The sequence below is a fragment of the Procambarus clarkii genome, chromosome 1 (genome assembly GCF_040958095.1).
Source record: "Procambarus clarkii isolate CNS0578487 chromosome 1, FALCON_Pclarkii_2.0, whole genome shotgun sequence".
NCBI lineage: Eukaryota > Metazoa > Arthropoda > Malacostraca > Decapoda > Cambaridae > Procambarus > Procambarus clarkii.
Genome location: NC_091150.1, coordinates 65,033,696 through 65,046,751, shown reverse-complemented (window position 1 = coordinate 65,046,751; position 13,056 = coordinate 65,033,696). Strand labels below are relative to the sequence as shown.

The window sequence follows — 13,056 nt, the reverse complement described above, 5'->3', positions numbered from 1 at the left end:
GCAGACTCATACAACACGGCTGGAGGAACAGGCTCAAATGCCCCCGTCACTACCCCGGAAGGGGAATTCCCTAAGACCACCAGAGTCTCAAGACCACAACAGGGGAAAGAGCAAGCGGGCGCGGATGGAAACAAAACTGAAGCAACCAACACCCCCAAGCCCCGTCACACCAACCAAAACGGGGCAGCCTCGGGGCTTCCAGGGAGCAAACTATCTAGTGCATTGCCACTAGCGAAACGCAACATGCAATGCCAGTACTGCCTATACCCCGCATAGTCCGCATAAGACAGGGTAACCGAGTCACAAACTAACAACACTCGAAGGACTCCGAGCCAAAGGTGCCGCTGACCCCACAGACAGCAGATGGAGGCAAAGACAGTAGGACTCACCCTGAGACAAGGGGACAGAGCGACCCTCGAACTCGCACAAAGCAAGGGGGGGGAGGCTCCGGGGTCACATCCAACAAACCCAAGTGGCCCCTTAGGGGATTCCCAGGGTCCTGAGTGTTACGGAACTCGCCCAGGTAATCCTAGGCAGGGTACTGCTAACCGGTGCCCAAAGTCTATCAAACAACCTTAGAAGAACTGAACCCCCGGGACGTGTACACTCATGGGGACCTAGCAGGGAAACCACCGGAAGAAGGAAGAATACTTAGTACACAGGGGGCAAGAACCAAGGCAGACCCCCCAACCGGCAAATAAACAAAAACAAAAAGAAAACCCCGCAAGAGGACAACGTACCCAGGCAGAACAGAGCCAGCTGCTATGATTAGTGAAAACAAGCTGCACAGTACCCTGCGCCCCAGCCAGCGGAAAACTGCCTCTCACCCTAAGACGATCAAGGGAGATAAAACACCCCAGCACACAAAGGGCGGCCGAAAGCCAAGCAGTAAATGGCCTAGCAGAGGCAGAACCCAAGGAACTTGGGGAAGGTAGCCCCAAGCCCCAAGGGCAGTACTTACAGGGCACCTAGGGAAGGAAACCCTAGGCGCATGCAGCCCGAGTACTGGGGAATCACTCCCAGCACACGCACCACCTAGATGACAGTCACAACATACTAGGTACAGTGCTGAAACAACCACTGATGCCAGAGCACACGACCGTTGCCTATAGCATCAGCCTCAGAACTGAAGGGTGGATAGCCGGCATGAGAGGTCTGGGGCTTCCCCTTCCTCCTCCCGGGAATGGGGAAGCTGCGCAGGCAGCGGCGAGGTGATGTGTGACGTCATGCTCGTTTGCTCGTTTCTTTTAGGGAAGTTCTATCCACTTGTTCGGTTTTTGGTAGCAATATTTTCACCAGAATAGGGGTTTGTTTTGGGATGCTTACCTTTCTGGGTGCCTGGTTAAACCAGGTTGATACCTAGTTGATGGGGTTCTGGGAGTTCTTCTACCCCCCAAGCCCGGCCCAAGGCCAGGCTTGACTTACTTGTGAGAGTTTGGTCCACTAGGCTGTTGCCTCGAGCGACCCGCAGGCCCACATATCCACCACAGCCCGGTTGGTCCGGCACTTCTTGGAGGAAACAATCTAGTTTCCTCTTGAAGATGTCCACTGTTGTTCCGGCAATATTTCTTATGCTCGCTGGGAGGGTGTTGAACAACCGTGGACCTCTGATGTTTATACAATGTTCTCTGATTGTGCCTATGGCACCCCTACTCTTCACTGGTTCTATTCTGCATTTTCTTCCATATCATTCACTCCAGTACGTTGTTATTTTACTGTGTAGATTTGGTACTTGGCCCTCCAGTATCTTCCAATGTGTATATTATTTGATATCACTCTCATCTCCTTTCTAGTGAGTACATTTGAAGAGCTTTGAGACGATCCCAATAATTTAGGTGCTTTATCGCGTCTATGCGTGCCGTATATGTTCTCTGTATTCCCTCTATTTCAGCAATCTCTCCTGCTCTGAAGGGGGAAGTGAGTACTGAGCAGTACTCAACACGGGACAACACAAGTGACTTGAAGAGTACAACCATTGTGATGGGATCCCTGGATTTGAAAGTCAGCCAAATCGACACTCACCTTTCCTAAGCATATTTAAACATTTTTTGGGATGTTGGTAACTGCATTCTAATCCTTTCTTATTACCAGCATATCTATGTCTGCATATGCCCTTTGCATAAGTCTGTCCTTCTGGTCTGACTCGCTCTATCGGGGACCATTGTAGTGTCTGTATCTATCGAGCTGTCAGTGCTGTCTGTAACACTTTCTAGTTTACTGTCATCTACATCCGGGCATACTGAGTCAGAATTCGCAACTTCCTGAGTTTCTGCTTCAGTTTCATCCCTGACTATAGCCTCTGCCCCTGGTATATTAGATTTATTGTTGTTCCTTTCCCACTCTTTCTGGATGGCTAGTAGGCTTTCAATGAACAATGTTTTCCAGTCATGCATCATGTTATCTAGAAGGTTTTTTAGGATATTCCAAGCTGGCAGGTCAATTTTACACACCCAGAGCAAGCGGCCAGCTCTCAGTCCTGTGGTGCTACTCACTCCTGTACAAGCCGAATGAAATCTATTCTTACAGATATAACATTCAATTCCCGTTGCCTTCGACTTTAAGGAGTTGTTACAGTGGCCACAAATTTATTTGTTTACTCCCATTCTGCCTTGTATTGTTGTATATATCTATATATTTATAATATTATATGTATATCGTATATTTGTAATAACATAAATGTTTATTTGTCCTACTGTATGGTCAGTACTTATCGCACGGTCGAGGGTGAGGGTCCCAGAGGCTGTACAGTTGACCCGTTGTTGTCCCAGGTTCTGGCTCGTGGTCCCCGGTAGGCCCTCAGAACTCCATACACATGACTGATACCAAAGTCTGACATTAGCATATCAGCCTGGATAAGCTCCGGGGAGCCAAAGGGGCTCCCCCCCAGAAAATTGTCTATCCTCAATCTGGCCTGGGTAGTGAATGGTTTACATTCTTACTAGTATTCATTAGAATACCAGCACTGGCACTGATGCAAAAAGTTTGTGGTAATTTCGTCTCCACTCAACGCTGCATGGCCTAACTGCTGCCCAGCATGAGTTAAGTGCATGGAGACTTAATATGCCATAACTCACAGTGAACCTCAACAGTAATCAACCAAAATTAACCAATTTTCGCCTGTCTATCGACGACACTTCTGCCAAGCGTTCACTATGCCTATCCCCACCATAATTCTCCAAGTATCTACCTCTAGAAACACTACCAAGAATCTATCGCCGAAAACATCCCCAAACATAGCAACAAGCAAGGTAGGGGTGCCTCTCGCTCTTCATCCATAACTCCTACAGATCTGAATCGAACACTGGCAACGCTGCAATCCTCGCCGATGTTGGTAAACACAGCATCCGCTCCCCCTCCTCACTCCCCCCCTTCAACTCAACTCGAATCTCAAGCTCTAGAATTCATTCAATCTATGGCTCCCTGTCTAAACTTCAAACCTCTGAGGAGTAACCCATGGCTGCAGAAACTGCACAACCTTGTGCTCCTGCAATCTGAAGCAATTTTGGCCCTCCAAGCCAGTCACCCGACAACAACAAACCATAGACTGCCTCCTTGAATCGTCGACGAACAACAACCAAGAAATTCTCAACTTATAAACTGTTACAAATGACGCAAGGGATCAAATACAAAAGATTCAGGCTGAGGAAACCCACTCAGCTCAAAGTGACTTTCTTCAAAAGCTGGAAAAACAGATCAATCTCCTTCAGATTCACCAGGCGGCTTCCGAAGATGACCAAGAGCAGCAACAACTTCATGACTCCCTGATAATTAGCTCTACTGATCTACCTGATGAACAACAAGGTGAGAATTGTTGTAACATAGCCCACAGCTTAATCAATTCAAAGATCAAAGTCAATGTTGATATCAAATCAGATATCAGGATAGATAAAAACAGTTCCCGTAGCAGTAGGAGAATGCTCATCAAACTTGCAAATCCCTCTGTTAAGTTCGACCTCATACAATCAGCTGCTAAGCATAAAACCAACCTCTATATAAATGAGTGCCTTACAAAGCAGCGTGGATCCCTCCTCTTCAGGCTGCGTACAATTCGCAAACAAAACCCTGGTCTTATCAAGCAGTGCTACACTAGGAATGGAACGATCATTGCAATGAAGGAAAGTGCAGGAAAAAGATATGAAATAGTGTGACCAACAACTACTATCCTTCTTTAGTGATTGTGGTATATCTGAAAACCTGAACCCGACCAATACCAATACTTAAATATCTCTTTGAGTGCCTGAGTCTAACCTAACTTAATCTAACTTTGTCCAAGGTGTTGTCTCTGCCTTACCATTTACCTAATGTTCTCTCATTCATATAATTTCTCAGTAATCAGTCAAGTCTCCATGCACTTATGCAAGCATCTACCTCAGTATAATTGTAAAATTTTACTCTTAAATCTAATCTTAGCTTATTCTTTTTTAAATTTTAAATTTAATTGTTCTGATTTATGTCATTTATTGAAATTAACTATTCATCTCATTTTGTTCTCTTAATTAGGTTCATACTAATTATAGGTTAAAAAACTAAGCTAAATAAAATTTATTATCTTTAAGATTATTTTACTTTACAATTATCATTTGTCAAATTTTTTATATATTCATCTTGACAGTCTCTACTGATTTTTTGTTCTCTCCACCAAACTTGTGTATCCTCCATGGCTATCTAGTGACCTTTATTCTACTTCTAATTGTTTCAATTCTTTTGTTTACTTGCATTTATTGTTGTGTTTTGCTATAATTATTCTCTAATTATAGCAGACTTTGTATTTATGTAAGCATTTACCTCAGTGTCTTAGTAAAATCTGGCTCATAAATATAATCTTACCCTGTTATTTTTGTTTTTGTTTTTAATTGTTAAATTTAATTGTAATTTGATTTATACATCATTTATTGTAATTAATTACTGAGCTCATTTTTTTTTCTTAAGTTCATACTAATTATAGGTTCACAACTAAGCTATATTAAATATTTGATTTTTAAGATTATCTTTACTTTACGATTATTATTTGTCTCTTTATTTTTTGCTATATATTATTCTTGTCAGTCTACTGTCTTTTTCTTCTCTCTTAACCTAACTACTGTATCCTTCCTGGCTATCTACGGGGATCTTTACTCTACTTCTAATTATTTCTATTTTTTGTGTACCTACATTTATTGTTGTGTTTTGCTACAATTACTTTCTATTTACAGCAGTTTTAGTATTTAACTGTTCCTGTAATTGCTTATCTTATTGTATCGTGACATTATCTTATCTATATGCTTACTGATATTGATCCTGATCGAAATCTTCTGTCCCATACCCACACAAATCAGCACATTGATCATCATTATTGCAGGTATTACACAGCAAATCTTGCAAAAAACAAACTCCTAAATAGCACTTGCTTATCAGTTTACAACCAAAATGTTAGGTCACTTGGTGAACATTTTGATGATATAAATGCACTACTCACAGCTCTAGGTACTAAATTATCTTTCATCATTTTAACAGAAACCTGGCTAAGTAATGACTATACCCAACTCTACAATTTAGCTGGTTATAAAGCCATTCATAACTGCAGGCCTAATAAAAAAGGTGGTGGTACAGCAATATATTACAAAGATACCTTCATCTGCAATAGTGTCATCAGTGATAGAGGCGACTATTGTGAATATACCTTTGCCAAGTTCTCCAGTAAATCCCTTAAATCCTCTCTGACTATCGGTGCCATCTATAGATTTCCTAATACCAACATAGCTTTATTCTCAGACAATGTAAGGAATCTTATCATAAATAACAATCTCAACAAAAATCACATCATTCTGGGAGGTGATTTCAATATTGACCTGGGTCTTCAAAACAACCCTCAAGTTGACCATTTCCGTAACAGCATGCACTCCTGTATGCTAATCACCACAATCACCAAGCCCACCCGAGTCACTCAAACATCTGCCACTACCCTGGATCACCTATGGACTAATATAACAGCTCCCCTTACATCTGGGGTAATCTATGACAGAACAACTGACCACTATCCTACCTTCCTCATAGCAAACATGGACACAGCACCACCAGAAAGCAAAAAACTCTCATTCAGGCTACACAGTGAATCAGCTTTAGGCAATCTTTCTAATGCACTTCACAATATTAACTGGGAATCTGAATTTAATAATACACAGGATATAAACTCATTAACTAACCTCTTTCTCTCCAAAACTCTAAGCCTCTACAACACACACTGCCCCCTCCTTACCAAACAAGTAACTGATAAAAGAAAAAATAACCCGTGGCTCACAAGTGGCATAATCAAATCAATCAACAAAAAACATGAATATGAAAAGAAATTTAGGATTGGCCTAGTTACAAAGGAAGTAGTTAAGAGGTACTCATCAGTGCTTACCAGTATCATAAGAAAAGCAAAACTTTCATATTATGAGACTAGATTCAAAGAAGCAAGAGGCAACATGAAAAGCACATGGAAAACCATCTCTAATATCCTAGGAACTAAACAACACTCCCACAACCAGATAACACTCTCTAAGGATGGCCTTACACCGTCATCTGATTTAGAAATGGCTAATGAATTTAATAGCTTCTTTTCATCGGTTGGTGCTAACCTTGCCAGTAAAATCCCTCAGACACATATCAACACATATCTCTCAGGCAGCTATCCAAACTATCTTCTCCTTTCACCAGACAACCCGACAGATATTGTGTCCATCATACACTCACTAAAAACCAAAGCTGGGTACATCATTAAAATACCATCCATTGTATACAAGAGCTCCTCCCATGCCCTTGCCCCACCTATAGCTCTGCTGTTCAACAAATCCCTTGAGTGTCATACCTTCCCTGATATCCTTAAAAAAGCAAGAGTAATGCCAGTTCATAAAGGAGGTAATCCGGCAGACATAGACAATTATAGACCAATATCAACCCTACCCATACTATCAAAAATATTTGAAAAAATTATCTGTAAGCAGCTCTACTCCTACCTCGTAAAATTCGACATTCTTAGCCCCTGTCAGTTTGGCTTCCGCTCCCAAAAGAGTACCAACGATGCAATTATTAGTCTCCTTGATATAATTTACTCAGCCCTTGACAAAAATGAGTTTCCGATTGGGCTCTTCATTGACCTGAGAAAGGCCTTTGATACTGTTAATCACAATTACCTCTTACATAAACTCCATCATTATGGAATCCGAGGCCATACACTGGACTATATCCAATCCTATCTTAGTGATAGACACCAATGTGTAGCCATCAATAATATAACCTCTTCCACTCTACCAATAACCGTTGGAGTGCCACAGGGCAGCATTTTGGGACCTCTCCTATTTCTTATATACAGTACATCAATGATCTGCCTAATGTCTCTAACATTCTGAAACCTATTTTGTTTGCTGATGATACTACCCTCATCTACTCTAACCCCAACCCACATACACTAAATACTGTTAATAATGAACTAAAAAACCAGATTTGAATGAAATGAAACACCATTTTCTGGGTGAGACCCGGAGGCTCCCCAGAGCTTTACCAGGCTGATATGCTAATGTCAGACTTTGGCATCAGTCATGTGTATGGAGTTCTAGGGCCTACTGGGGACCATGGCCAGAACCTGGCCCCCTCAGAGAGGCAAGGGGAGCAATGGCCTATAGAAACCCCCGTGTGGTAGGAAGCATTCTATGTCTGCCATCGACCGGGTCAAGCGTCCAGAAAGGTAAGCATTCCAAAACAAACCCCTATTCTGGTGAAAATTGCTAACTAAACCTGAACTAGTGAATAGAACTCCTCAACAGAAAACAAGCAAACTAGTATGACGTCATACGTCACCGCGCCGCTGTCTGCGAAGCTCCCCCCCCCACGAGGGAAGGGGGAGCTCCAGACCTCCCACGCCGGCTATCCACCCATCAGTTCTGAGGCTGGATGTCAAAACACGCGAAAAACCGCCGACTGGAGGGAGGGAGGGTTGCCAGGGAGCCTCCGGGTCTCATCCAGAAAATGGCGTTTCATTACATTCAACACTGGTTTTCTGGGGGAAGCCCCATCGGCTCCCCGGAGCTAACTACCCACAGAGGAAGGTGATAGTGAGGTGATAGTGAGTCTTCTTCCATGTTAATTTCCCTGCCGATTTTTGTATCATCGGCAAATTTGTAAATGTTGCTACTCAAACCTGAATCTAAATCATTGATATATATTATAAACAACAGAGGTCCCAAGACAGAGTTCTGAGGCACTCCACTTACAACATTTTCCCACTCTGACTTAACCCCATTTATACTAACTCTCTGTTTCCTTTGGAATAGCCATGCCCTAATCCAACTTAATATAGCACCTCCAATACCATGAGCCTCTATTTTTTTAATCAGTCTTTCATGTGGCACTGTATCAAAAGCTTTGCTAAAGTCAAGGTACACGATATCACAATCCTTACCACTATCAACTGCCTCAACTATGCTGGAATAAAAAGATAGCAAATTTGTTAAACATGAACGGCCATTTGTAAGACCATGTTGCGACTCATTTATTAATTTGTGTTTTTCAAGATGAAGACGAATTTTATTTGCAATTATCGATTCAAGTAACTTTCCCACAATAGACATTAGGCTAAATGGTCGATAGTTTGACGCAAGTGATCTATCTCCTTTCTTAAAAATTGGTATCACATTAGCAACTTTCCATAACTCTGCCTAACTCTATTGATTTATTAAATATGGTAGACAGTGGCTCGGAAAGCTCCTCTTTGCATTCTTTAAGCACCCTGGCAAACACTTCATCCGGCCCTGGGGATTTGTTTGGTTTGAGTTTAACTATTTGTTTAATTACATCCTCCCTGCTAACTGCTAAACTAGTCAACCTGTCCTCGTCCCCACCCACATAGACTTGTTCAGCTGAAGGCATATTGTTAAGCTCCTCTTTAGTAAATACAGATATAAAATATTTATTAAAAATACTACTAATCTCTTCATCATTATCTGTTATTTGACCTGTCTCAGTTTTTAATGGACCTATCCTTTCCCTAATCTTTGTCCGGTATAACTGGAAAAAACCTTTAGGATTTGTCTTTGCTTGCTTTGCTATGCGAACTTCATAGTTTCTTTTTGCTTTCCTTATCTCTTTTTTAGTATTTCTAACCAGTTGTACGAATTCCTGTTCTAAAATGACTTCCCCATTCTTAATCCTTTTGTACCACGCTCTCTTTTTACCTATAAGGTTCTTCAGATCCTTTGTTATCCACTTTGGATCATTAGTATTTGATCTATTCAATTTATATGGTATACTACGTTCCTGGGCTTCGCTTAGAATATTTTTAAATAGGTTATATTTTGAGTCCACATCGAAAACCCCTTTTACGTCACCTATCGCTGGGTTCACGTCTAACTCCAAGACCGGCCCACACCCCATACCCAAGACTTTCCAATCTATTTGACCCAATAAATTTCTTAGGTTATTGAAATTAGCTTTTCGAAAATTAGGTACTTTAACAAAATTTTCTCCTACAGATCTATTCCATTCTATGCTAAATCTGATTTCTTTATGATCACTGTTCCCTAGCTCACTCCCTATTTCGATGCCCTTAATTTGTGTTTCCCTGTTAGTTAACAGTAAATCTAAAATATTATTTTCCCACGTTTGTTCCTTTATGTGTTGCGTAAGAAAGCAATCGTCAATTAATTCTAGAAAATCTTCTGCTTCATTATTCCCTGTTTTGTTCAACCAGTTTATTGCACTAAAATTAAAGTCTCCCATGACATAAATACTGTTAGATCTAGATGCTCTAGATATTTCATCCCATAGATGCTTTGCTTCAATTCTGTCTAAATTTGGTGGCCTATATATAACTCCTATTATACTATTATTTGCTTTTCCGTTTAATTCTATCCAAATAGTTTCTGTGTGTGGCTCAGTTTTGATTCCCTCTTTGAGACTACATTTCAAATTGTCCCTAACATATATGGCTACTCCCCCTCCTCGTCTAATATATCTATCTGTGTGAAATAGTTAAAATCCATTTATTTAATATTCAGCTAATAGTTCTCTATTTTCTACATTCATCCACGTTTCGGTTAGAGCGATAATATCTATTTTTTCTGTGCAGACAAGAGCATTTAAATCGTTTATTTTATTTCTTAGACTTCTACTGTTAGTGTAATATACCATAAGTGAATTGTTATTTTGAGGTCTTTCAATTTCCCTGATCATTTTGCCAATTCCTTTCTCCCTCAAACACATACTTTTATTACCTCCTTCCTCCAAATCAATTCCCATACCACTATCTACTAACAGTTTAAACCCAAACAAACGCCTCTAACCACTGGTTCCAACGAGTTTGCAACAGCAACAACCCCAGCCCTCGATAGATGCACCCCATCCCAACCATACATTTCATTTCTTCCATAGAAGTGTCCCCAGTTGTCTATGAAAGATATTGCATTAGATTTGCAATATCTTTCCAGCCGGCAATTGACACCAAGTTCCCTCGACATCCATTCATTTCCCACTCCCTTTCTTGGAAGAATGCCACATATGATCGGGATTCCTCCCTTGTTCCTAACTAATTCAATGGCTGTCCAGAATCTCTGTATTAGTTCCTCACTCCTAACTCGCCCAACATCATTACCCCCTGCACTAATACAAATAATGGGTTTGTTCCCATTTCCCGTCATAATATCTTTCATGTTTTCATTGTGATCATTGCTGTCTTCTTATATGTGCTGTCAATCTGCTGTATGGTGTCTATTAATCTTGTTTAAATTACCAATCAAGCTGTCAATGTAATCAATCAGAGCTTTAATATACCAATGTGCTTTTAATATACTTACTAATCTCTCTCATCTCATTTTTTTTCTTTCAATGTATTTGTTATCATTTTATTAATTCTGCTAGAATTTACCTACTTAAAATTATCTGTTAGATTAAGGACCTGCTTGAAACGCTGCGCGTACTAGTGGCTTTACAAGAGTGTAAATACTGTACTATGCTATGTATTCTCACAAACCCAATGTACCTTCTTGTATATAAATAAATAAAATAAAATAAAATAAAATAAAATAAAATAAAATAAAATAAAATAATAATAATGTGATAGGAGTCAAGACCAAAACAAAATATTTTTTGTTTATAGACCATATGAAATATGAAATATATTGAAAAGCAAGTTATCTGAATGCAAAAGTAAAAAGAATATCGAAATTAAAGTTAACCCAGGAAAGTGCTGCATCTGTAAGATTGGGGACCAGAAGACAAAATGTGCCCTACTAAATAATTCCAAGTCTGTTGGGAAACACCAGTAAGCTGTTGAAGCTATTGATGCAAAAGGTAAATCATCATAAGATGATGAACACATTACCCAAGGCGATCCACACATGGTGACCGCAGGGCTAAACAATTCTGAAATACTCAATTTGTATCTCTAAACTACCTCAATGAATTGCACCTTACCTAGTCAACAAAGGATCCCTGTAGTTGCATTTTAAATAAGTGCATTAATACTTATTGGGTGTCAACAGTGAAGAGGCAACTCTTCCTACCAACAATTTGAACGGGTTCTAAAACCTACCAGGGAAAGATACGACTCAAATTCAATAGAAAGTATAAAGTAAATAAACACAACTACGTTATAAAGTGTCTCCCTACTGGGGTTATATAATAAACTTCTTGTTGTTGACTTTTTTAAAGGATACAACCAGTCAAACAGCATCATGTAGGATGGCTTTGAACTAAATGAAGAAGCTAATCCACGAATATCTCTTGCAAGACCGATTAGGCACATTTTAGCCTCGTCTGCCTGGAACATTGGCGTTTCTGCTTGATCTAGATATCGACCCACACTGTCAAATGTATCTGCAGAGAAAATAAATTTCTTGTATTCTGAAGAATAAAAATGACAATTCTTATCAGTAAATAAAATAAAAATTGCATTTACTAACTGCTACAGGCAAATGTCAGTTAGTAAATGTTAAATATACAGAGCAAGAAAAATTATAGAAGGAACAAACAGTAGCAAAGGTAATTCAAGAAACAAGTTGCTTGATCCAAGTTATCAAACGAGCACTTGCATGAGTAATTTTGATCAATATGGACTATAATACAAATTTTATAATAATCAGTAACATATACAGTAGAGTTTTCTTAAAAACCAGTAATCAATGTAATGAAACACCATTTTCTGGGCGAGTCTTGGAGCCTCCCCGGAGCTATCCAGGCTGAGATATCCAGGCTATAGAAATACTCCAATGTCCTATTGCGCATAGAAATGCATATGTGATTTTGGAGCATTCTATATCTGCCATCAACCTGGACAGGCACTCAGAAAGGTAAGTGCCTCAAAACAAACCGCTATTCTGGAGAAACCAATGAAAATAATAGAGCAAGTGGACAGAACTCCCTCAATTGAAAACGAGCAAATGAGCATGACGTCACACAAACTGCCCCTCATGTCTGCACAGTTCTCCCCTCCCCGGGAGGGGGAAAAGGGGGGGTCCCAAGACTTCCGCACCGGCGATCCACACCTCAGTTCCAAGGCTGGATATCAAAAGACGCGAAAACCGCCGACTGGAGGGAGGGAGGGTTGCCGGACAGCCTCGGGGATTCACCCAGAAAACGGAGTTTCATTACATTCAACGCTGGTTTTCTGGGTGAAGCCCTTATGGCTCCCCAGAGCTACTTCATCAAAGACTAAGATAAGAAGAGGACCCGGGAGGTGGTCCGTGTTCCAAACCTCAACTCGAAGTCGAGACGGGCTGCAGCCACTAACCGAAAGCGACACAGACCCAACAAGACCCAGGAACGTTAACGAGGTAGCATGCAGCCAGGACCCTGTTCGACCGCCAAAAACCCCATGCCTGAATATCAGCCCAGGACATATTCCAAAAGACAGCAGTAAGAGCAGTGAACTTACAAACGCCATGCGGATGGGGATAGACCACAGGCTGGCTAGCCTTAATAACCCTACGGACGACCCGTAAACAGGAAAGAAGGGAACCTGGATTAACCCAAAGCACGTCGCTGGACACAGAAGCCGTGGTGGGCAAATAACGGCAGAGGGCTGCAACCGGACACAACACATGA

General features: G+C 40.8%; 1 protein-coding gene across 2 annotated transcripts in view; it reads right to left on the bottom strand.

Annotated features, from left to right (window-relative positions):
* The window catches only part of LOC138358937 (exportin-7-like), a 34,450-nt gene extending 22,627 nt beyond the window's left edge, over nt 1–11,823 (bottom strand). For both annotated transcript variants that reach the window (XR_011225678.1, XM_069317430.1), the window contains exon 1: nt 11,670–11,823. Coding sequence is in view for 1 of the 2 variants with exons in the window: in XM_069317430.1 (XP_069173531.1) it covers nt 11,670–11,782 (113 nt within the window). In the remaining variant the exon portion in view is untranslated. The remainder of the gene's footprint in view (nt 1–11,669) is intronic.
* Nucleotides 11,824–13,056: the final 1,233 nt, after the last annotated feature.